The 26816-nt window shown below is 39.1% G+C and overlaps 1 protein-coding gene across 2 annotated transcripts in view; it reads left to right on the top strand.

Moving 5' to 3' along the window:
• ITGB1BP2 (integrin subunit beta 1 binding protein 2) overlaps nt 1–25127 on the top strand; it is a 33161-nt gene extending 8034 nt beyond the window's left edge. For both annotated transcript variants that reach the window (XM_082377440.1, XM_082377441.1), the window contains one exon: nt 24903–25127. In XM_082377440.1, the coding sequence (XP_082233566.1) occupies nt 24903–25004 (102 nt within the window). In that variant the 3' untranslated portion in view covers nt 25005–25127. The remainder of the gene's footprint in view (nt 1–24902) is intronic.
• Nucleotides 25128–26816: the final 1689 nt, after the last annotated feature.

The raw sequence follows: 26816 nt of genomic DNA on the forward strand, positions 1-26816 counted from the left end.
CCCTCCTGCAGCAAATCAGTAATATCGTTCTCCCTTCCAGCCCTGTCCTCTAGCCATCCAGTTTCCTTCCCGGGAAAGCAATCAATGTTCTTGATCTCTTATTTATCCTTTCAGAGATACTTTATGACTCTACAAGCAAAAATACGGAAAGGAGGGAACTTGCACTGGTCGTTAAAGATAAGTAGGATTTGGATAGGTGGAGAGACAGGAGATGATATTCCAAGCAGAGGAAACATCCGGGGCAAAGGCACAGAGGTGGAAATGAGTAAGATATATTTAGAAAACAGGGTATAGCAAGTAGAGTAATCCCCTGAGAAATAATCCCACCTGCTGCCTCAAGTGCTACCTCTCCTTTTCTAGTTCTGACTTCAGCGTGATCTGCTTCCCTGACTGTCCTGCTCTACATACCAGCAGAGTAGAAATCTGACACTACATGGCCCCTCACCCATCCTATCTTGCCTGGACCTCCGTTACTATTTATCGAGCCATCTGTTTCAGTCCTGCTAAAGAGGTCCTAGCTCCTTCCTGAGTAACTCTCCAGGCCAGACACCTTCCATTTCTTTGGTCACATGGACAATTTCCTCACACCATTGAAAGCAGGACAATGAATATAGAATATGCATTGTACAGACATTATTGATCTTACCAATATATACAACAAACGGAGGTCAAGGAAACATGTTAATCTATACAACAGAGATGGAATTGGCAAAACCCAGACTGTGAAACTACTGAAAAACAGTCCAACTTCCTCAACAAAAAAATTGCAAGGAAAAAAAGAGATGAAGGGGAACCTTCAGTTTAAAAGTGACATATAATACATATCCACCAATCACAATGTGTGCACTTTATATGGATACTGATTGAAACCAAAAAAGCTGTAAAAAATTCTTTTGACATTTATGAAACTATTGGAAATGTAAATGCTGACTTGGCATTTGATGATATTAAGGAAATATTGCTCGTTTATTTTATGTGTGCTAATGATATTACCATTATGATTTTTTAAAAAGGATCCTTAACTTTTAAAGATACATACTGAAATATTTAGGTATGGAATGATGTCATGTCTGGGATCTGCTCCAAAATATTACAGGACAGAGGAAATAGATGAAACAAGAGTGCCCAAGAGTTGATACTAGTTGAAGCTGAGTGTTTGGTAAATGGGGATTCATTATACTATCCAGTCTACTTTTGTACATGTTTTAAATTCTCCATTAAAAAGCTTTTAAAAATGTTACTGAATTGTCAAACATCTGATGAAAGTTTGTGTACTAGTCTGAAGGAGTGGAACAGGAGGAGCTGGAATATGAGAAGAGGAAGGTCTGGAACAGCCTCTGAGAGTGCCAGGGAATGTATGAGACAAATAAAAGGGTTGCTGAGCAGCTGCAAGGGCCAAGTTGAAATTGGACAGCATGAATTCATATTGGTCTGCTTGGTTCTCCCTCTAGCAATGTTCTGGGACTTTGGGAGCAGACAGGGAGAAAGAGGACAGTGGAGGCAGGGGTCCCAGAGTCAGTAACACTAAATCTGGTGTAACTGGGAGATAATTACTGATCTGGATGAAGTGAGAGGTAAAGTACCCAGGGGTCCCACTTAGGTTAGGTATGAGGTGATCAGAGACAAAAAGTGGTTGGGAAAGCGTTATATCAGTGTGAGATACCACTGATCAACTAAGGGCCTCGCTGGTTCCCAGATAGGCTTGTCGAAGGGACTCTGCTAGGCTACAGGGATGCGATATCAAGCTTCTCTTCTAAGATCCCCGTTGGGTCCTTAGGTTTTGGATATTCTCAGATGTTTGTCAGACAGCTCTTAGCAATGACTGAAGTTTAAACAGGTGGAATTCATCACTAAAACTGGAAGTTCTGCAAGACACATGGTGAGAGGAGTATTACAAAAAAAACCTACTCTTTACTATGATCTAAGCACTGTAATAAAATATGTATATATATACACATTTTTTCTGTTATCTCTCTATACTATATATATCAAATGAGATTTTATATTCTCATTTAATTCTCACAACAATGTATTAAAAGCATTATTATTTTTTTAATAGATGAGGAAACTGAGCTTCAGGGAGGTTACATAATTTTCTCTAGGTCACATAGCTATCAAGTGTCAGAGCTGGGACACAAATCCAGCTTTGAGTACAAAGCCTGTGCTCTTTGGTGTCCAGCATACTTTCCAGCAAACACCTCCTTCCATTAAATCACTGTTATTTTGCCAGTGACATCCGTTAATAAAATTATAGATGCGTTCTCACCAAAAAGAATTATACACTGAATTGAAAGCTTTTGGTAGGTAAGAAGTTAATTGACTAGGGTGGAAGAGATAGATACTTGGAGGCAGTGAAACCAGTTGAAGATAATCACAGTGGTGCAGGGGAGAAAGATGAGACCTCAGACTAAGTGGGTGTGGTAGTAAGAATGGAGGAGAGAATAATGGATTTAAGAGATATGTCTTAGTTCAGGCTGCTATAACAAAGTACCATAGACTTGGTGGCTTATAAACAACATAAATTTATTCATCACAGTTCTGGAGGCTGGAAGTCTGAGATTAGGGTGCCAGTATGGTCAAGTTCTGGTGAGGGACATCTACCAGGTGGAGAGCGAAGACACGAAGCAAGCTCTCTCATGACTCTTAAAAAGGCACTAATCCCATTCATGACCTCATCTAATCCTAATTACCTCCCCAAAGCCGCATCTCCTAATACCATCACAATGGGGGATAGGATTTCAATGTATGAATTTTAGAGGGACACAAACATTCAGTCCATAACACAGGTAGGAGTGAAAGTAATGTGGCCATTGCTGGTCTTCTGTGTTCCTTGAACCTATTCAACTCACTCCTTCCTCAGTGCCCCTGTACTATCTGTTCCCCCTACCTGGAATAGTCTTCCTCCAGGTCTTTGAATAGCTGGCTCTTTCTTGTCACTCACGTCTCAGCTCAAATATCACCACTCATGATAGAGGAACAATTCATTATCTCAAAATTTAATCAATAAAGGGAGAGAATCAAGCATTTATCCTTCCTTTCCTAGATGAACTGGGTAACAAAATAGTAGATGAAAGGACATGTTTTCCAAAACGATTCCAATTAATAAAAAGAAATGAAATTAGAATATCACCATTTTGCAATCCTTGATAAATAGAGATAGTGAGCATCAGCAGCTTCTAAGATTATAAAAAGACATCAGACATTATGTCTATCCTGTAGTCATACGAAAGGGATGGGACCTCAGTTTGATCTAGTCTTTGGATCCAGCTGCCAATTTGCAGGAAATACAGACATAGTAACTGCATGATGCCTATGCAATTGGCAAACTGCTGAGTGAGAAGTTTCACAGGTGAAACTTGAGTTCTTCCAAAAAAAAAGGTCAAACCTTTCTTGACCATCTTCTCTAAATTAGCACCCACTCTCCAAGTTACTATCACATTACCCTATTTTATTTTCCCCATATCCCTTATCATCAACTGAGGTTTCCTTACATGAGAAGCAATATAGCATAACAGTTAAGAGGACAAACTATAACATCAGGCTGCCTGGGTTCAAATCTTGACTACTTACTGGCTATGTGACCTTAAACTACTTAAGAGCTATGGACCTCAGTTTCCCCAACTATAAAATGGGATTAATAACAGTGCCTATATCATAGGGTCATTAGGAATATTAAATGAGATAACATATCTATCTCAGAGCTTATCACAGTGCCTACTACAGGATAAGCATTATAAATGCTAACAATATTATTGCATAATTATTTTTTTGCTCATACATTATTTCTCTCTTTCACTAGCATATAAGTCTTTCTTCACTATACCCAGCACCTAAAACTGCCTAGCACATATATAATATGTGCTTAATAAATGTTTGTTTAATGAAGGGCCTGAATTAGGGTGGCAAAGAAAGTTATGAAGAAGACATGTAAGGTATTATTTTTTTTTAATAGATCTTTATTGGAGTATAATTGCTTCACAATACTGTGTTAGTTTCTGTTGTACACTAAAGTGAATCAGCCATATGCATACAAATTTCCCCATATCCCCTCCCTCTTGAGCCTCCCTCCCATCCTCCCTATCCCACCCTTCTGGGTCATCGCAGAGCACCGAGCTGATCTCCCTGTGCTATGCTGCTGCTTCCCACTAGCTAACTATTTTACATTCAGTAGTGTATATATGTCGATGCTACTCTCACTTCGCCCCAGCTTCCCCCTCCCACCCCGTGTCCTCAAGTCCATTCTCTATGTCTACATCTTTAGTCCTGCCCTGCCACTAGGTTCATCAGTGCCATTTTTTTAGATTCCATATATATGCATTAGCATTTGGTATTTGTTTTTCTGAGTAACTTCACTCTGTATGACAGACTCTAGGTCCATCCACCTCACTACAAATAACTCAGTTTCATTTCTTTTTATGGCTGAGTAATATTCCATTGTATATATGTGCCACATCTTCTTTATCCATTCATCTGTCGATGGACATTTAGATTGGTTCCATGTCCTGGCTATTGTAAATAGTGCTGCAATGAACATTGTGGTACATGTCTCTTTTGGAATTATGGTTTTCTCAGGGTATATGCCCAGGAGTGGGATTGCTGGGTCATACGGTAGTTCTATTCTATTTTTAGTTTTTTAAGGAAACTCCATACTGTTTTCCAGGGTGGTTGTATCAGTTTGCATTCCCACCAACAGTGCAGGAGGGTTCCCTTTTCACCACACCCTTTCCAGCATTTATTGTTTCTAGATTTTTTGATAATAGCCATTCTGACCGGCGTGAGGTGATACCTCATTGTCGTTTTGATTTGCATTTCTCTAATAATTTGTGATGTTGAGCATCTTTTCATGTGTCTCTTAGCCATCTGTATGTCTTCCTTGGCGAAATGTTTATTTAGGTCTTCTGCCCATTTTTTAATTGGATTGTTTGTTTTTTTGATATTGAGCTCCATGAGCTGTTTGTATATTTTGGAGATTAATCCTTTGCCTGTTGTTTCATTTGCGAATATTTTCTCCCATTCTGAGGGTTGTCTTTTTGTCTTGTTTATGGTTTCCTTTGCTGTGCATAAGCTTTTAAGTTTAATTAAGTCCCATTTGTTTTTTGGGTTTTTTAAATAAATTTATTTATTTTATGTATTTATTTTTGGCTGCATTGGGTCTTTGTTGCTGCGCACGGGCTTTCTCTAGTTGTGGCGAGCGGGGGCTACTCTTTGTTGTGGTGCGTAGGCTTCTTATTGCAGTGGCTTCTCTTGTTGCGGAGCACGGACTCTAGGCATGCAGGCTCCATAGTTGTGGCGCACAGGCTCTAGAGCACAGGCTCAGTAGTTGTGGCGCACGGGCTTAGTTGCTCCGTGGCATGTGGGATCTTCCCAGACCAGTGCTCGAACCCATGTCCCCTGCACTGGCAGGTGGATTCTTAACCACTGTGCCACCAGGGAAGTCCCCCCATTTGTTTATTTTTGTTTTTATTTCCATTACTCTAGAAGGTGGGTCAAAAAAGGTCTTGCTGTGGTTTATGTCAAAGAGTGTTTTTCCTATGTTTTCCTCTAAGAGTTTTATAGTGTTTGGTCTTACATTTAGGTCTTTAATCCATTTGGAGTTTATTTTTGTGTATGGTGTTAGGTAGTGTTCTAATTTCATTCTTTTACATGCAGCTGTCCAGTTTTCCCAGCACCACTTATTGAAGAAGCTGTCTTTTCTCCATTGTATGTTTTTGCCTCCTTTGTCGTAAATTAGGTGACCATATGTGTATGGGTTTATCTCTGGGCATTCTATCCTGTACCATTGGTCTATATTTCTGTTTTTGTGCCAGTACCATACTGTCTTGATTACTGTAGCTTTGTGGTATAGTTTGAAGTCAGGGATCCTGATTCCTCCAACTCCGTTTTTCTTTCTCAGGATTGCTTTGGCTATTCGGGGTCTTTTGTTTTTCCACAAAAGTTATTATTTAAAAGGAAGAAAAAAAAACCTGGACTTGATTTTTTTTTTCTGATAGGGGAGGGAAGGGTATAAGATAATTACTCCAAGTCTTCAAACTTAAGTAACGGTAGAAGGCTAGTACTTTTAACAGAAACAGGAAAACCGGGAACTAGAACTAATATTATTTGAATAATCCGATAATGAATTTTATTTTAGGTACGAGTTTGAAATGATGGCAAAGCATAAGAGTGGAAATGCTAGCAGGCAGTTAATTGTAAATGCAAAATTAGAGTTCATGAGAAAAGTCAGCGCTGAAGATAGATTTGAGTATCATCTGCCTCAATGTGACACTTAAACATTCAACTTACTTTGTATGAGCTCCCTTCATCTTTAAAAAAACAAAAAACTCGCAGATGTGAAAAAAATGGAAAATACAATATTTGAACCCTTAAATTGTTCTCAGGGGAAGTCACTGTTAGCAGTTTGGTGTGTATCATTACAAATATTTTCTATACATTTACAAACAGATATTGGCATACAACATGTAGAGACATAGTAAAAATCTGAGCAGATACCTGCATTTATATGGAGAAATTTGTTTTTTTCTTTTTGGCCAATTTGGAATCATTCTATAATATTTTTCTGTAACTTACTTAATCATTAAGCATATCACTTTATTGTCCTTTAAGATATTTCCATGTCAGTATATATAGATATCTGACATGCTTTTTTGTGTTGCATAGTACTTTATCGTCTGGATATGCCATGATTTATTTAACTATTCCCCTATTGGTGAACACAAGTTGTTTATAATTTTTTATTGTTACAAATTATGCAGCAATGAAAATCGTTATACATGTATCTTTGAATATTTGTGCTACTATTTTTTGAGGATAGATTCCTAGAAGTGGGATTGCTGGAAGGAAGGTATATACATCTTTACACATCTAAAGTGTTAATAGATACTGCTCAATTTCCCTCCACAAAGGCTGTTCCAATTTATATGGTCACCCAACAGTGTATGAGGTACCATTTTCCCCAATACCCTCATCAATACTTTATGTTATCATTAAAAAATATTTTTACCAACCAGATATGCAAATAATGGTATCTCATTTTTATTTTGCACTTCCTCTGGTTACAGGAAAGGGTAAGCATTTTTTACTGAATACAGTAGTCCCCCTTATCCATGGTTTCACTTTCCACGATTTCAGTTACCCTCAGTCAAATGTTGTCTGAAAATATTAAATGGACAATTCCAGAAATAAGCAATTCATAAGTTTTAAAAAAATTTTATTGAAGTATAGTTGATTTACAATGTTGTGTTTAACTTCTGCTGTATAGCAAAGTGACTCAGTTATACATATATATATATTCTTTTCCATTATGGTTTATCACAGGATATTGAATACAGTTCTCTGTGCTATACAGTAGGACCTTGTTGTTTATCCATCCTCTATATAATAGTGTGCATCTGCTAATCCCAAACTCCCAGTTCTTCCCTCCCCCACCCCCTCCCCCTTGGCAACCACAAGTCTGTTCTCAATATCTGTAAGTCTGTTTTTATTTTGTAGATAGGTTTATTTGTGTCGTATTTTACATTCCACATATAAGTGATATCATATGGTATTTGTCTTTCTCTTTCTGACTTACTTCACTTAGTATGATAATCTCTAGGTCCATCTATGTTACTTCTTTATCCATTCATCTGTCGATGGACATTTAGGTCATTTCCATGCCTTGGCTATTATAAATAGTGCTGCTATGAACATAAGGGTGCATGTATCTTTTCAAATTATAGTTTTGTCTGGGTATATGCCCAGGAGTGGGATTGCAGGGCCATATGGTAGGTCTATTTTTAGTTTTTTAAGGAACCTCCATACTGTTCTCCATAGTGGCTGTACCAATTTACATTCCCACCAACAGTGTAGGAGGGTTCCCTTTTCTCCACACCCTCCAGCATTCATTGTTTGTAGAACTTTTAATGATGGCCATTCTGACTGGTGTGAGGTGATACCTCATTGTAGTTTTGATTTGCGTTTCTCTAATAATTAGCGATGATGAGCATCTTTTCATGTGCCTATTGGCCATCTGTATGTCTTCTTTGGAGAAATGTCTGTTTAGGTCTTCTGCCCATTTTTTGATTGGGTTATAAGTTTTAAATTGAACACAGTTCTGAATAGCAAGATGAAATCTTGTGACATCCCACTCCAGGATGTAAATCATCCCTTTGTCCAGCATATCCATGCTATATACACTACCCTCTTATCAGTCACTTAGTAACCTCCTGGAGGTTATCAGAGGTCTCAGTATCACAGTGCTTGTATTCAAGAAACCCTTATTTTACTTAATAATGGCCCCAAAGTGCAAGAGTAAATGCTGGCAATTCGGATATTCTCTTACTGTACCTAATTTATAAATTAAACTTTATCATAGGTATGTATAGGGGGAAAAACATAGTATATATAGGTTTTGGTACTATCCGTGGTTTCAGGCATCAACTGGGGGTCTTGGAAAGTATCCCTGCAAATAAGGGGGGGTTTACTGTATTAATGTACAGAATTTCAATTAAACTCTGTTTTCAGCCCCATATGTCATGTCCATCCTCTGCTGTACCTGGTGTCTTGTATCTTTCCATAGTTTTACTGGTAAAATGGCCCCTTCTTATCTGTATCCTCTGTACTAGACCAAAATTTCTTCCCAGCTCCTATTTCAGCTACCATTTCTCTTGCATCTAGAAAACCCCAAGAACTTTTTGTCCTTTTGGGTTTGTACATACTTTATATATTATTTTGGTACACTTTTAGTGGTGCCTCAGAAGGGATTTGAAATGCTATATTTGTTATATACTAAATTCTCACACGTAACCGCCTCTCTATTCAGTTCCATTGATATATTTGTCTATTCTTGAAGCATATCACAGCTTTATATAATAATTTGATATCTAGTAGGTAAGTCTTCCCTCATTTCTATCTTTTAAAAGTTTCTTGGCTCTTTTTATGTGTTCTTCCAGATGAACTTCAGAACCAACTTGTTCAGTACTCCCACCCTATCCTCTCAAATCCCAAAGAGATTGTTATAGGAATTTATACTTCTTTGAAAACAATTTTAAATTATGAAACTTCTCATTCAGGAATATTGTACATCTATCCATTTGTCAAATATTCATACTTATAGCCTTCGGTAATATCTTATAATTTTATTCATGTCATTATTTTGTACGTTTCTTGTTAGGTTTATTCCTATCACTTTTTTTTTTTTACTGCTGTGAATGGGATCTTTTTCCCCCCATTATATTTTCTAATTGGATATTGTTTTTATAGAGAAAAGTTATTGATTTAAAACTTAAACTCTATTTCTGTTTAATTTTAATAGTATATCAGTTCATTCTCTTAGATTATCGATATATCATATATAAACAAGGACATTTTATGATGCTTCCTTTACAACATTTTAAAAATTTATTTATTTGTTTATTTATTTATTTATTTATTTTTGGCTGCGTTGGGTCTTTGTTGCTGTGCGCAGGCTTTCTTTAGTTGTGGCGAGCAGGGACTACTCTTTGTTGCGGCGCGTGGGCTTCTCACTGCAGTGGCTTCTCTTGTTGCGGAGCACAGGCTCTAGGCACGTGGGCTTCAGTAGTTGTGGCTTGCAGGCTTTAGAGTGCAGGCTCAGTAGTTGTGGCACACAGGCTTAATTGCTCTGCGGCATGTGGGATCTTCCCGGACCAGGGCTCAAACCCATGTCCCCTGCATTGGCAGGCGGATTCTTTTCTTTTCTTTTTTTTTAAAGAGAAACAGGAACTCTCATTTATTGCTGGTGGGAATACAAAATAATACAGCCAGTTTGAAAGACAGTTTGGTGGTTTTCTTACAACATTAAACGTATTCTTACCGTACAATCCAGCAGTCATACCCTTTGGTATTTACCCAAATGAATTGAAAACTTACAGTGACACAAAAACCTCCATACAAATGTTTATAGCAACTTTATTCATAATTGACAAAGCTTGGAAGCAACTATGATGTCCATCAGTAGGTGAATGGATAAACTGTGATATATCTAGACAGTGGAATATTATTCAGTAGGCAGGCGGATTCTTAACCACTGCGCCACCAGGGAAGTCCCCTTTACAACATTTATAACTTTTATCTTCTCTTGTCTTAATGCTTTGACTAGAACCTGCAGAGCAACGTTCAGTAATAGTTGTGAAAACAGGTGAATATTCTTGGTTTTGTTCGGACTTTAAGGTGAATGCCACTAGTATTTCTCTATTAAGTATGATGATTGCAGTTGTTTTCTATATTCTTTATCAAGTTATAAAATTCTCCTGTCCCTAGCCTACTGAGAAAATATTTTTTTAACATCTTTATTGGAGTATAATTGCTTTACAATGGTGTGTTAGTTTCTGCTTTATAACAAAGTGAATCAGTTATACATATACATATGTTCCCATATCTCTTCCCTCTTGCGTCTCCCTCCCAGAAAATATTTTTAAGGTACTACAAGCATAAGGTAAAAAATTCAAATGGTACAAAATGGTATGTGAAGAGTTGCCCATTTGTATTCCCTAGTTTTCCAGTTCCCTTACAGAGAAGCAATTCCTATTAACAATTTTTAGGTGAACTACCAGAGATAAATTGATGCAAATATAAGCATATATGTGAATATGTTATTTTTTACACAAATAGTGGCATACTATAAACACTATTCTAAACCCCAGTTTTTTTTGTTGATAAATCAGCTGTCAGTCATTTCTTTGCAGGTAATCAATCTGTCTTTTCTTTTTGGCTCTTTTTCCCTACTTTCATTATAGAAAATTTCAAACATACAAAAGTAAAGAAAATAGTATACTGAATTCCCATGTACCTGTCACCTAGCTTCAGTAATTATTAACTCGTGGCCAATCTCGTTTCATCTATATTTCACTAACCCCTGCTCCTCCACCCACACAAGATTATTCTGAAGCAAATATCACACATCATATTATTTCATCTCATCCATAAATATTTTGATATGTATCTCTAAAATATAAGGACTTTTCTTAAACATTATAACAAAACCACCACCTCTAAAAAATGAACAATTCTTTCATGACATCAAATGTACAGTCATTGTTCAATTTTTCCTGATTGTCTCATAAATGTTTGTGTGTTTAGTTTTAGTTTGTTTGAATCAGGATCCAAATACAGGCTATACACTGCAATTGGTTGATATGTTTCTCAAATCTCTTAATCTATAGGTGCCCCTTCCTTCTCCCCCCGTTTTTTTTTTCTCCCATGGGATTTATTAGTTCAAGAAACTGGGTGGTTTGTCCTATAGCATTTTGCATAAAATGGATTTTAGTAATTGCATCCCTGTGGTAATGTTTCCCTGTTCCTTATATTTCCTGAATATTGATTAGAACTAGAGGCTTGATTAGATTTAGATTTAGGTTCTATTTTTTCCTCTATTGAGGGGCAAGAATATGTCATAGGTAGTATTGTATACTTCTATAAGTAGTATACTTCTAAAAGTCTCTTGTTGCTTTTAAGATTTCTTTCATGTTCTTAAGTCTCATTAAAATGTGTCTGGGTGGGGATTTCTTTCTTTGTTTCTTTTTCCTGTTTGGGATTCCTGAGTTTTAAGATTGGCATTTTTCATCAATTCTCAGTTATTTCTTTTCAAATACTGCTGCTCCACTGTTTTCTCTATTCTTTGCCTGAACTCCAATTAGACATCACCTGTAAGTATGGGGCTTTTATTTATTTATTTATTTACATTTTAACTTATTTATTTATTTTTGGCTGCTTTGTGTCTTTGTTGCTGCGCACGGGCTTTCTCTAGTTGCGGCGAGTGGGGGCTACTCTGCTGCGGTGTGCAGGCTTCTCACTGCGGTGGCTTCTCTTGTTGCAGAGCACAGGCTCTAGGCACACGGGCTTCGGTAGTTGTGGCACGCAGGCTGTAGAGCATACACTCAGTAATTGTGGCGCATGGGCTTAATTGCTCTGCGGCATGTGGGATCTTCCCGGACCAGGGCTCAAACCCATGTCCCCTGCATTGGCAGGCAGATTCTTAACCACTGCGCCACCAGGGAAGTGCCCAGTATGGGGCTTTTAAAACTAAGGCCGTAGGCCACGAGGGATCAGATGACTTCAGAGCAAAAGTCTGCTCTAGCAATTACCCAGTAGAGTTGTAGTTATTCATCGTTTCCTCTGCTTTACTGCCCGTGCACCATATATGTGTATATGGACAGAGATATATATCTCCATACACACTTAAAATATGTCTTGAAATTCATTCCATATCAGTATATAATTTACCTCATTTCTTTCTTTCTATTTTTATTTTTTTTTAAGATTTTTTTTGATGTGGACCATTTTTAAAGTCTTTATTGAATTTGTTACAATATTGCTTCTGTTTTAGTTTTTCGGCCACGAGGCATGTGGGATCTTAGCTCCCCGATCAGGGGCTGAACCCACACCCCCTGTATTGGAAGGTGAAGTCTTAACCACTAGACTGCCAGGGAAGTCCCCTCATTTCTTTCTTTTTATTGATTGAAGTATAACTTGCATATAGAAAAATGTACAAATCTGAAGTATATGTTTTTGTGTATGTATACATCTATGAAACCTCCCCCAAGTCAAAATACAGAACATTTCCAGCACTACAGAGGCTAGCTCCTTGTGACCTCTCTCAGTCATTATTCAGTCCCAAGATTAACCACTTTCTGGCTTCTATAGTCATAGATTAGTTTTGCTTATATTTGAATTTCATATAAGTGGAGTCATACAGAGTGTGTACTCTTTTGCATCTGACTTCTTTCATTCAGCATCGTCTGTGAGCTTCATCTATTTTGAATATATCAGTAGTTTGTTCTTAGGCATTCCCTGGCTGCCCAGTGGTTAGGATTCCAGGCTTTCACTGCTGGGGGCCTGGGTTCAATTCCTGGTCAGGGAACTCAGATCCCTGCAAGCCACGCAGCGTGGCCAAAAAAAAAAAAAAAAAAAAAAAATATATATATATATATATATATATATATATATATGTATATAGTTTGTTCTTTTTCATTGCTGTGTAGAAGTCTGCTTTCTTAAAATTAACTTCCATTTTATGGATATATCATAATGTAGTTAACAAATCCTCTATTGATGGATATATAAATGGTTTTCAGTCTTTTGTTACTATAAATACTACTACACTGCATGTGTTTATTCATGCATCTTTGCCATTATGCATATCAGTAGGATAAAATCCTAGATGTGTAAGTGCTAAGTGAAATATTATGTGTGTTATTAATTTTAATAGATTTTGCCAAATTGCCTTCCAAAGAGGATGTACTAATTTACAAATCCACCAACAGTATATTTAAGGGTCTGTTTCCCAACATCCTTGCCAACTAGTAACAATTTTTTTTTATTGAGGTATAGTCGATTTATAATATTATATTAGTTTCAGGTATATAATAGTGATTCAAAATTTTTATAGATTGTCACATTTAAATTATAAAATATTGGATATATTCCCTGCGCTGTACAGTATATCCCTGTAGCCTATTTATTTTATACTTATTAATTTGTGCCTCTTAATCCCCTACCCCTATTTTGCCCTTTCTCCTCCCTCTTCCCACTGGTAACCACTAGTTTGGTCTCTGTATCTGTGAGTCTGTTTCTGTTTTCTCATATTCATTCATTTATTTGATGTTTTAGATTCCACATATAAGTGATAACATACAGTATTTACCTTTCTCTGTCTGACTTATTTCACTAGGCATAATACACGCCAGGTCCATCCATGTTGTTGCAAGTGGCAAAATTTAATTGTTTAACACATCTTCCTTATCCATTCATTTGTTGATGGACACGTAGCTTGCTTCTATGTTATGGCTATTGTAAATAATGTTGCTATGAACATTGGGGTGCATGTATCTTTTCAAATTAGTGTTTTCGTATTCTTTGGATATATGCCCAGGGGTGGAATTGCTGGATTGTATGGTAGTTCTATTTTCAGTTTTTTGAGGAATCTCCATACTGTTTTCCACAGTGGCTGCACCAATTTACATTCCCACCAACAGTGTACTAGGGATCTCTTTTCTCCATATCCTCACCAACACTTGTTATTTGTTGTCTCTGTGATGATAGCCATTCTGACAGGTGATATCTCATTGTGGTTTTGATTTTGCATTTCTTTGATGATGAGCAGTGTTGAGTATCTGTTGACCCTCTGTATGTCTTCTTTGGAAAAATATCTGTTCAGGTCTTCTGCCCACTTTTTAATCACGTTGTTTGTTTTTTGGTATTGAGCTGTATGAAGTATTTATATATTGGGGATATTAACGCCTAATCAGTCATATCATTTGCAAATATTTTTTCCCATTCAGTTGGCTGCCTTTTTGTTTTCTCGATGGTTTCTTTGTTGTGCAAAAGCTTTTAAGTCTAATGAGGTCCCATTTGTTTATTTTTGCTTTTGTTTCCTTTGCCTTAGTTGACAGATCCAAAGAAATATTGCTACAATTTATGTCAAAGAGAGTTCTGCCTATGCTCTCTTCCAGGAGTTTTATGGTTTCTGGTCTTACATTTAAGTCTTTAATCCATTTTGAGTTTATTTTTGTATATGGTATTAGAGAATGTTCCACTTTCATTCTTTTATGTGTAGCTGTCCAATTTTCCTAGCACCACTTATTGAAGAGACTGTGTTTTCTCCATTGTATATTCTTGCCTCCTTTGTCATAGGTTAATTGACCATAGGTGCGTGGGTTTACTTATGGGCTCTCTATTCTGTTCCATTGATTTATTTGTCTGTTTTCATGCCATTACCATGCTGTTTTGTTTATTATAGCTTTGTAGTATAGTCTGAAGTCAGGGAGCATGATTCTTCCAGTTCTGTTCTTCTTTCTCAAAGTTGTTTTGGCTATTTGGGATGTTTTGTTTTTCCATACAAATTTTAAAATTATGTGTTCTAGTTCTGTGATAAACGCCATGGGTATTTTGTTAGGGGTTGCACTGAATCTGTACACAATCTTGGGTAGTATGGTCATTTTAACTATTAATTCTTCCAATCCGTTGACACAGTATGTCTTTCCATCTGTTTATGTCATCTTCAATTTATTTCATCAGTGTCTTATAGTTTTCTGAGTGCAGGTCTTCTACCTCCTTAGTTAGATTTATTCCTAGGTATTTTCTTCTTTTTGATGCAATTGTAAATGGTATTGTTTCCTTAATTTCTCTTTCTGATAATTTGTTGTTAGTGTATAGAAATGCAACAGATTTCTGTGTATTAATTTGGTATCCTACAACTTTACCAAATTCATTTATGAGCTCTAGTAGTTTTCTGGTGGTGTTTTTAGGATTTACTATGTATAGTATCATGCGATCTGTAAAAAATGACAATTTTCCTTCCTTTCCAATTTGGATGCCTTTTATTTCTTTTTCTTGTCTGATTGCTGTGGATAGGACTTCCAATACTGTGCTGATAAAAGTGGCAAGAGTGGGAATCCTTGTCTTGTTCCTGACTTTAGAGGAAATGCTTTCTGCATTTCACCATTCAGTATGATGTTAGCTGTGGGCTTATGGCCTTTATTATGTTGAGGTATGTTCCCTCTATACCTACTTTTTTTTTTTTTTGGCTGTGCTGCATGGCTTGTGGGATCTTAGTTCCCCAACCAGGGATTGAACCTGGGCCCTCGGCAGTGAAAGTGCAGAGTCCTGACCACTGGATCGCCATGGAATTCCCTTTTTTTTTTATATACCCACTTTTTGTGGAGAGTTTATTTTTATCATAAATGGATGTGGAATTTTATCAAAAGCTTTTTCTGCATCTTTTGAGATGATCATAAGATTTTTATTCTTCAGTTTGTTAATGTGGTGTATCACACCGATTGATTTGTGGATATTGAAGCATCCTCACACACCTGGGATAAATCCCACTTGATCATGATGTATGATCCTCTAATGTATTGTTGGATTTGGTTGGCTACTATTTTGTTGAGGATATTTACATCTAAGTTCATCAATGATAGTGGCCTATAATTCTTTTTTGTGATATCCTTGTCTAGTTTTTGTATCAGCGTGATGCTGGCCTCATAGAATGAATTCAGAAGTGTTCCTTCCACTGCAATTTCTTGGAATAGTTTGAGAAGGATAGGTATTAACTCTTCTTTAGATATTTGGTAGAATTCACCTGTGAAGCCATCTGGTCCTGGACTTTTGTTTTTGGGGAGATTTTTTATTATTATTACTGATTCAGTTTCATTACTGGCAATTGGTCTGTTCATATTTTCTATTTCTTCCTGGTTCAGTCTTGGGAGAGTGTACATTTCTAGGAATGTGTCCATTTCTTCTAGGTTGTCCATTTTATTGGCATACAGTTGTTTGTAGTAATCTCTTATGATCCTTTTTGTTCCTGTGGTGCTGGTTGTACCTTCTCCTTTTTCATTTCTGATTTTATTGATTAGGACCCCCTTTTTTTAAAATTTATTTATTTGGTTTTTTTTTTTGGCTATGTTGGGTCGTCGTTGCTGTGCGCAGGCTTTCTCTAGTTGCAGTGAGCAGGGGCTACTCTTTGTCGTGGTGCGCGGGCTTCCCATTGCAGTGGCTTCTCTTGTTGTGGAGAACGGGCTCTAGGCACATAGGCTTCAGTAGTTGTGGCACGTGGGCTCAGTCATTGTGGCTTGCAGGCTCTTGAGCACAGGCTCAGTAGTTGTGGTGCACAGGCTAAGCTGCTCCGCGGCATATGGGATCTTCCCGGGCCAGGGCTCGAACCGGTGTCCCTTGCATTGGCAGGCAGATTCTTAACCACTGCACCACCAGGGAAGCCCAGGACCCTTTTTTTTCCTGATGAGTCTGGCTAAAGGTTTATCAATTTCATTTATCTTTTCAAAGAACTAACTCTTTCTTTTATGGCAAGTTTGTAGGGTACAATTTTATTTTTTTAATTAAAATTTTTTTTAAAATTTAATTTTATTTATTTTTTTATACAGCAGGTTCTTATTAGTTATCTATTTTATACATATTAGTGTATATATGTCAGTCCCAATCTCCCAATTCATCCCACCCCACCCCCACTTTCCTCCCTTTGTGTCCATACGTTTGTTCTCTACATCTGTGTCTCTATTTCTGCCTTGCAAACCGGTTCATCTGTACCATTTTTCTAGGTTCCATGTATATGCATTAATATATGATATTTGTTTTTCTCTTTCTGACTTACTTCACTCTGTATGACAGTCTCTAGGTCCATCCACATCTCTACAAATTACCCAATTTCGTTCCTTTTTATGGCTGAGTAATATTCCATTGTATATATGTACCACATCTTCTTTATCCATTTGTCCATTGACGGGCATTTAGGTTGCTTCCATGACCTGGCTATTGTAAATAGTGCTGCAATGAATATTGAAGTGCATGTGTCTTTTTGAATTATGGTTTTCTCTGGGTATATGCCCAGGAGTGGGATTGCTGGGTCATATGGTAATTCTATTTTTAGTTTTTTAAGGAACCTCCATACTGTTTTCCATAGTGGCTGTATCAATTCACATTCCCACCAACAGTGCAAGAGGGTTCCCTTTTCTCCACACCCTCTCCAGCATCTGTTGTTTGTAGATTTTCTGATGATGCCCATTCTAACTGGTGTGAGGTGATACCTCCTTGTAGTTATTTATTTATTTATTTATTATTTGGTGCACCAGCTCCTTAGTTGCGGCACGTGTGCTCCTTTAGTTGTGGCATGCAAACTCTTAGTTGCAGCATGCATGTGGGATCTAGTTCCCTGACCAGGGATCGAAGCCAGGCCCCCTGCATTGTGAGCGTGGAGTCTTAACCACTGCGCCACCAGGGAAGTCCCTCATTGTATTTTTGATTTGCATTTCTCTAATAATTAGCGATGTTGAGCATCTTTTCATGTGCCTCTTGGCCATCTGTGTGTCTTCTTTGGAGAGATGTCTATTTAGGTCTTCTGCCCATTTTTTTTTTTAATTAATTAATTTATTTATTTATTTTTGGCTGTGTTGGGTCTTCGTTTCTGTGCGAGGGCTTTCTCTAGTTGTGGCAAGCAGAGGCCACTCTTCATCGCGGTGCGTGGGCCTCTCACTATCGCGGCCTCTCCCGTTGCGGAGCACAGGCTCCAGACGCGCAGGCTCAGTAGTTGTGGCTCACGGGCCTAGTTGCTCCGTGGCACGTGGGATCTTCCCAGACCAGGGCTCGAACCCGTGTCCCCTGTATTGGCAGGCAGATTCTCAACCACTGCGCCACCAGGGAAGCCCATTCTGCCCATTTTTTGATTGGGTTTTTTGTTTTTTTAATATTGAGCTGCATGAGCTGTTTATATATTTTGGAGATTAATCCTTTGTCCGTTGATTCATTTGCAAATATTTTCTCCCATTCTGAGGGTTGTCTTTTTGTCTTGTTTATAGTTTCCTTTGCTGTGCAAAAGCTTTTAAGTTTCATTAGGTCCCATTTGTTTATTTTTGTTTTTATTCAAAGAACTAACTCTTAGTTTCATTGATCTTTTCCATTGTTTTTTTTAGTCACTATTTCATTTCTTTCTCTCTGATCTTTATGATTTCTTTCCTTCTACTAAATTTGGGTTTTGTTTGTTCTTATTTTTCTAGTTCATTTAGGTGTAAGATTTGGTTGTTTATTTGAGATTTTTCTCATTTCCTGAGGTAAGCTTGTATCGCTATAAACTTCCCTCTTAGAACTACTTTTGCTGTGTCCCATAGATTTTGGATCATTGTGTTTTCATTTTCATTTGTCTCCAGGTATTGATATTTCTAAAATTTCTTCCTTGATTTTTTCAGTGATCCATTGGTTTGTTTAGTAGCATATTGTTTAGTTTCCATGTGTTTGTGTTTTTTTGCAATTTTTTTTCTTGTAGTTATTTCTAGACTCATAGTGTTGTGGTTGGAAAAGACACTTGATATGATTTCAGTTTTCTTAAATGTATTGAAACTTGTTTTGCAGCCTAGCATATGATCTCTTCTGGGGAACGTTCCATGTGCACTAGAAAAGAATGTATATTCTGCTGTTTTTGGATGGAATGTACTATATACATCTATTAAGTCCATTTAGACTAATGTTTCATTTAAGGCCAGAATTTCCTTACAGATTTTCTGTCTAGATGATCTGTCCATTGATGTAAGTGGGGTGTTAAAATCACCTAGTACTGTGTTGCTGTCAGTCTCTCCCTTTATGTCTGTTAATATTTGCTTTATGTATTTAGGTTCTCCTATGTTCAGTGCATATATATTTACAATTGTTGTATCTTCTTAGAATGATCCCTTAATCATGATGTAACATCCTTCTTTGTCTCTTGTACAGTCTTTGTTTTAAAGTCTATTTTGTCTGATATAAGTATTGCTACCCCAGCTTTCTTTTGATTTCCATTTGCATGAATACCTTTTTCCATCCCCTCACTTTCAGTCTGTGTGTGTCTTTAGATCTGAAGTGTGTCTCTTATAGGCAGTGTATATATGGGTCTTGTCTTTGTATCCATTCAGCCACACTATGTCATTTTTTAAAAATATTTATTTATTTATTTATTTGGCTGTGCTGGGTCTTAGTTGTGGCACGCGGGATCTAGTTCCCTGACCAGGGATCAAACCCAGCCCCTTGCATTGGGAGTGTGTGGAGTCTTAACCACTGGACCACCAGGGAAGTCCCCACTCTATGTCTTTTTTTTTTAAATAAATTTATTTATTTTATCTATTTATTTTTGGCTGTGTTGGGTCTTCGTTGTGGCACGTGGGCTTTTCGTTGCGGTGGCTTCTCTTGTTGCGGAGTACGGGCTCTAGGCGCGCGGGCTTCTGTAGTTGTGGCTCGAGGGCTCTAGAGCGCAAGCTCAGTAGTTGTGGCGCACGGGCTTAGTTGCTCCGCGGCATGTGGGATCTTCCCGGACTAGGGCTCGAACCTGTGTCCCCTGCATTGGCGGGCGGATTCTTAACCACTGCGCCACCAGGGAAGTCCCTCTCTATGTCTTTTGATTGGAACATTTAGTCCATTTCCATTTAAAGTAATTATTGATAGGTATGTACCTATTTCCATTTTGCTAATTATTTGGGCGTTGTTTTTGTAATTTTTTTTAATCCTTTCTTCTTCTTTGGTTCTCTTCCCTTGTAATTTGGTGACTATCTTTAGTGTTAGTTTGGATGATTCCTTTCTCTTTTTGTGTGTGTCTCTATTACAGATTTTTAGTTTGTGGTTACCATCAGATATATATATTTATATATATATATATATATATATCTCAATGTACATACACATATATGTGATTACTTTAAGCTGCTTATCTCTTAATTTCAAATGCATTTTAACAGCCCTGCATTTTTACTCCCTTCTCCCTATTATTACTTTTTTGACGTCGTATTTTACATCTTTTTGTCTTGTGTAGTCTTTAATGACTTACTGTGGATATAGATTATTTTAGTACTTTTATTTTAAAACTTTCCTACAGCTTTGTACATGGATGATTTACTACCTTTACTATATGTCTTTATCAGTGAGTTTTTCCCTTTAGTAATTTTCATGTTTCTAGCTGTGGCCTTTTCTTTTTCACTTAGAGAAGTCCCTTTAACATTTCTTGTAAAGCTGGCTTGGTAGTGCTGAATTCAGTTAGCTTTTGCCTATCTGTAAAACTTTTGCTCTCTCCATCAAATCTGAATGAAAGCCTTGCTGGGTAGAGTATTCTTGGTTGTAGGTTTTTCCTTTTCTTCACTTTAAATGTATTGTGCCACTCCCTTCTCGCCTGAAAGGTCTCTGCTGAAAAGTTAGCTGATAGATTTATGGAAATTCCTTTGTATGGTATTTGTTACTTTTCCCTTGCTGTCTTTAATATTCTATCTTTATCTTTAATTTTTGCCATCTTAATTACAATGTGTCTTGGTGTGGTCCTCTTTGGGTTGATCCTGTTTAGGACCCTGTGCTTCCTGGACCTGGATATCTGTTTCCTTTCCCTGGATAGGGAAGTTTTCAGCTATTATGTCTTCTAGATATGTTCTCTGTTCCTTTCTCTCTCTCTTCTCCTCCTGGGACCCCTGTAATGTGAATGTTAGTATGCTTGATGTTGTTTCAGAGATCTCTTAAACTGTCCTCATTTCTTTTTATTCTTTTTTCTGTTCCACTTCAGTGATTTCCCCTACTCTATCTTCCAGCTTGCTGATCCATTCATCTGTATCATTTAGTCTACTGTTAATTCCTTTTAGTGTATTTTTCATCTCACTTGTATTCTTCATCTGTTTGGTTCTTCTTTATATTTTCTAACTCTTTGTTAAAAACTTCTAACTTCTCACTCTGTTCATCTATTCTTATCCTGAGTTCTTTGATCATCTTTATGATCAATACCTTGAACTCTTTATTGGATAGATTGCCTATCTATCTCCATTTCACTTAGTTTTTCTTCTGGGGTTTTATATTGTTCCTTCATCTGGAACATGTTCCTCTGTCACCTCATTCTGCCTAACTTGCTGTTTTTATGTCTATGTATCTGGTAGGTTGGTTATGTTTCCTAACCTTGGAGAAGTGGCCTTTTGTAGGAGACATCCTATGTGTCCCAGCAGCACACCTCCCTGTTATCACCAGAGCTATATGCTCTAGGGGTGCCCCCTATGTTGGCTGGGTGGGTCCTTCTGTTATGGTGGGCTGACTACTGTGGGTGGTCTCATAGGCATGGCTCACCCCTGGTTTGGTTGGTTGTCAGGCCCTGCGTTGCATGGAGGCTACCAGCTGCTGGTTGGCAGGGCCGGGTCATGAGATCCTGGCTGAGGGACCCTGGGGGGGTCCCAGGCTAGTGCTTTCTCACTGGTGGGCAGAATCTTGTTCTAGGGTGGGTGGTTGTGGGGCTGGAGTTCCTGGATCTAGTGTTGGCCCCCTGGTGAGTGGGGCTGGTTCCTGACATTGCTGGCTGCAGGTTCCCAGGTGTCCCAATGCTGGTACTGGCCCATTGGTGAGTAGGGCTAGATCCTGGGGTGGCTGGCTGAGGAGTCCAAGGCATCTTAGAGCTGGTGTTGGCCTGCTAGTAGGTGTGGCTAGGGCCCAGGGGGTCCCAGGGCTAGTGCCAGCTCACTGGTATGTGGAGCCAGGTCTTGGTGTCTCCAGCTTCAGGGTCCTGTGTGTCCTGAAGCTGGTGTCAGCCCACTGGCATGGATTTCAGGGCCACTGGCTGAGGAGCCCAAGGTGTCCCAGAGCTGGAGTTGGTCTGCTGGTGGGAAGAGTCATGGTCTGTGGGGTTCCCAGGGCTGCTCTCTGCCTGCTGGTGTTTCAGCTGGGTACTGACAAGGCAGGCTTTTGTGATCCTGGGGCTGGTGTCCACCCATTGGTTGGTGGGGTTTGAGTCCAGGAGATCTCGCCACTGGTGCCCACTCACCAGTGGGTGAAGCTGGGTCCTGGGGCTAGTGCCAGCCCACTGGTGGGTAGAACCAGGTCCTGGGGTCTCTGGCTGAAGGGCCCAGGGGTCCCAGAGCTGGAGTCTGACCACTAGTAGGTGAGGCCAGTTCTTGACATAGCTGCAGGGTCTGGGGTGTCCTGAAGCTTGTGTCAGCCCACTGGTGATTGAGGATGGATCCTAGAGCAGCTGGCTGAGGGCCTCAAGATGTCTCAGAGCTGGTGTTGGCCTGCTGGTGGGTGAGGGCGTGGCCCAGTGGGTCCCAGGGCTAGTGCCAGCCTGCTGGTGGGTGGTCTGAGTCCTGCCAGTGCAGGCTGTGGGGCTGCAGTTGTCCTTGGGCAGGTGTCTGCCCACTGGTGGGTGAGACTGCTTCCAAGGCTAGAGATTGCTCACTGGTGGGTGGGTCCAGGTCCCAGGGTGTCCTAAGGCTGGTGCCTGCCCACTGGTAGGCAGAGCTGGGTCCTGGGGTCTCTAGCTGCAGGCCCCTGGGGGTCCTGGGTCTAGTGCCTGTGCTCTGGTGTGTGGGGCTGGGTCCTGGGCCCTCTGTTGATAGGGCTGTGTCCAGGGGAAACTGTGGGCTCAGGGGGTCTTAAGGCAGCTTGCCTGATGGTGGGTGGGGCTGTCACTGCCTGGCTAGCTGCTTGGCCTGAAGCATCCCAGTATGGGTGCCTATAGGCTGATGGGCAGGGGCGGGGCTGGGTCCCCAGGCTAATAAACTAGAGGGAGTATTCCAAAATGGCGCTTGCCAGCACCAGTGTCTGTGTCCCCAGGGTGACCTCCAGTTGCCTCCTGCCTCTCTGGGAGACTCTCCAAGATCAGCAGGTGGGTCTGACCCAGGCTCCTTTCAAATTACTGCTGCAGCCCTGGGTCCTGGAGTGTGTGAGATTTTGTGTGCACCCTTTAAGAATGGAATCTCTGTCTCCCACAGCCTTCTGGCTCCCCTGAAAGTAAGCCCCACTGGCCTTCAAAGCCAAACTTTCTGGGGGATCATCTTTCTGATGCTGGACATTTGGGCTGGGGAGCCTGATGTGGGGCTCAGACCGCTTTCTCCATGGGGAGAACCTCTGCAATTGTAATTATTCTCCCATCTGTGGGTTGCCCACCCTGGGGTGTGGGTCTTGACTATACTGTGAGTCTGCCCCTCCTACTCATCTCACTGTGGTTCCTTTTTTATGTCTTTAGCTGTAGAAGATCTTTTCTGCTAGATTCTGGTCTTTCTCATCAATAGTTGCTCTGTAAATAGTTGTAATTTTGGTGTGGCTGTGAGAGGAAGTGAGCTCAGAGTCTTCCTACTATGCCATCTTGACCAATAAAACTATTAAAAAAATGTATATATATATATTTATTTATTTTTATGGCTGTGTTGGGTCTTCATTTCTGTGCGAGGGCTTTCTCTAGTTGTGGCAAGTGGGGGCCACTCTTCATCGTGGTGCACGGGCCTCTCACTATCGCGGCCTCTCTTGTTGCGGAGCACAGGCTCCAGACGCGCAGGCTCAGTAATTGTGGCTCACGGGCCCAGCTGCTCCGCGGCATGTGGGATCTTCCCAGACCAGGGCTCGAACCCGTGTCCCCTGCATTGGCAGGCAGATTCTCAACCACTGCGCCACCAGGGAAGCCCTAAAAAATATTTTTATCTTTGATAATCTGACAGGTAAAAAATAGAAACCTATAACTAATAAATATTTTTGTTTTTTAACTAAAAATACATGCACATGGTAAAAAACAACTCAAGCAATATAAAAGGATATACAATTAAAGTTATATATTACCCCTATTCCTTAGTTCCCTTGGTTCCCTTTCCAGAGAACCCCACTGTCAGTTTCTTGTTTATCCTCCAGATATATTCTATGCAAACCATGGATATACAAGTATAAATGGGTATATATGTGTGTGTGCACATGTGTTTGGATATCTATCTGTCTGGTTATTGATGAAAATGGGAGTTTATCATACTTTTTTCACTTAAAATATATCATATCCATATATCCATTTCGTCTCTCTTTTTGTCACAAATGGTAGCAGGCTATTCACTCTGCTTTTTTCGCTTAATATATTTTTGAGATTGTGTCATATCAATACATTTACATCTGCCTTATTCTTTTGTATGGCTACATCATAATTTATTTAACCAGTGCCAGGCATTTTGGTTGTTTCCAATATCCTGTTATTATAAACGATCTCCCTGAACATACTTATTTGTACACATGGGTCAGCATATTTTTAGGATAAATTCCTAGAAGTATGGTTGCTGTATCAAAGTATATAGTGGTTGATGTTATTCTCTGCCCAACATCCATTCCATATCTTCCCCATTGTTTAGCAGTCATAAAGTTTGAAGGGGGTAGAATTGATTTCACTCCCAGCTTCTGGAGGGGGTACACCACACATGTAACCCAATCAGGGTAAGTCCATCCCCCATGCCTCAGTTATTGGTTCAAGCAACCCAGGCCTTAGCCAATCAATGTATACTATTGTCCTGTCAAGGGGAAATTTCAGGAATGGGCCAATGATGCAAGTCAGTGAAATGTTAGAGGATATTTTTTGAAGTATTTGGGGGAAGAAGGGTTTTTTTTGTTTTTGTTTTTCTTTGCTCTTCTGAGAGAGAACAAAAGCCAGCTTTGTCTCTTCTTTTGGACAGTATGGTGTAGCTGATATGAAGACTTCAAGTGCTGCAGCCCTTTTGCAACCAAGAAGGGAGTCAGATTTACAGTGGAGCTCACACTTTGGACGACTGAACTGACAGATGGAAGGAAATTAGGTCCTTGGTGATATTGTTGATCCACAAAATCAAACCAATTTCAAAGCTCACTTATCCCCTGGAATTTGCAGTTATTTGAACTGATAAATCCTCTTTATTGTTTAAGCCTATTGGAGTTGGGTTTTCTGTTACTTGCCAATAAAAAGACATATGTACTTAAAATTTCTTTTCTTTTTTAAAAAAGTTTTATTGGAGTATAATTGATTTACAATGTTGTGTTAGTTTCAGGTGTACAGCAAAGTGATTCAGTTATACATACATTCAAAAATATGGAACGCTTCACGAATTTGCGTATCATCCTTGCGCAGGGGCCATGCTAATCTTTTGTATCGTTCCAATTTTAGTATGTGTGCTGCCAAAGTGAGCACACTTTAAAATTTTTTTGATAAGTTGCCTTACAAAAAATATACCAATTTACAATCCAACAACAAAATATGAGAGTATTTCTCTGCAGCCTCGCCAAAACAATATATTATCAAACTTTCTGATATTGTCATCTTTATAGGAAAAGAGTGGTATCTTAACACAATCTTTTTATCATGAGTAGGGTTAAGCTTTTTTTGGTTTGTTTATTTTTGTTTTGGCTGTGCCGTGTGGCATGCGGATCTTACTTCCCCAACCAGGGATCGAACACGTGCCCCCTGCAGTGGAAGTGCAGAGTCCTAACCGCTGGACCACCAGGGAATTCCCTAAGCTTTCTAATATACTTAGAAGTCACATATATTTCTTTCCATGTGTGTGTGTGTGTGTGTGTGTGTGTGTGTGTGTGTGTATTGTTCATGTCCTTTGCCTAGTTTTCTATTTCTATTTCTCTTTTTTATTGCTTTGTAAAAGCTGTTTGTGTCCTAGGTAAATCAGGCCTTTGTTATGTGGGTTGAAATATATTTTCTGAATTTCTCCTTTGGCCTTTGATTTTCTTTTTGCATTTTTTATGGCAAAATATATATAACACAAAATTTACCGTTTTAAAGTGTACAATTCATTGGCATTAAGTACATTCACAATGTTGTATAATCTTCACCACTATTTATTTCTAGAACTTTTTCATCATCCCAAAGAGAAATTCTGTACCTATTAAACAGTAATTCTCCATTGTCCCTTCCCAACAGCCCTGGTAAACTCTATTCTACTTTTTGTCTTTTTTTAAATATAAATTTATTTATCTTTATTTTTGGCTGCATTGGGTCTTCGTTGCTGCACGCGGGCTTTCTCTAGTTGCAGCGAGCGGGGGCTACTCTGGGTTGCAGCGCGCGGGCTTCTCGTTGTGGTGGCTTCTCTTGTTGTGGAGCACAGGCTCTAGGCACGCAGGCTTCAGTAGTTGTGGCATGTGGGTTCAGTAGTTGTGGCTTGCAGGCTCTAGAGTGCAGGCTCAGTAGTTGTGGTGCATGGGCTTAGTTGTTCCACGGCATGTGGGATCTTCCCGGACCAGGGCTTGAACCCGTGTCCCCTGCATTGGCAGGCGGATTCCTAACCACTGTGCCACCAAGGAAGCCCCCTTTTTGTCTTTATGAATTTGCCTATTGTACCTACCTTATATGAGTGTAATTGTACAATATTTGAACTTTTCTGTCTCATTTCATTTAGCATAATGTTTTCAAGATTCATATTTATTGTAGCATATATCAGAATGTTATTCTTTTTTATGGCTGAATAATATTCCATTGCATGTATATACCAAATTGTATTTATCCATTCATCTGTTGATGGACACTTGGGTCATTTCTACCTTTTGGCTATTGTGAATAATGCTGCTGTGAACATTGGTGTACAAGTATCTGTTTGCGTCCCTGCTTT

The sequence above is a fragment of the Balaenoptera borealis genome, assembly GCF_965194805.1.
Source record: "Balaenoptera borealis genome assembly, chromosome: X".
Lineage (NCBI taxonomy): Eukaryota > Metazoa > Chordata > Mammalia > Artiodactyla > Balaenopteridae > Balaenoptera > Balaenoptera borealis.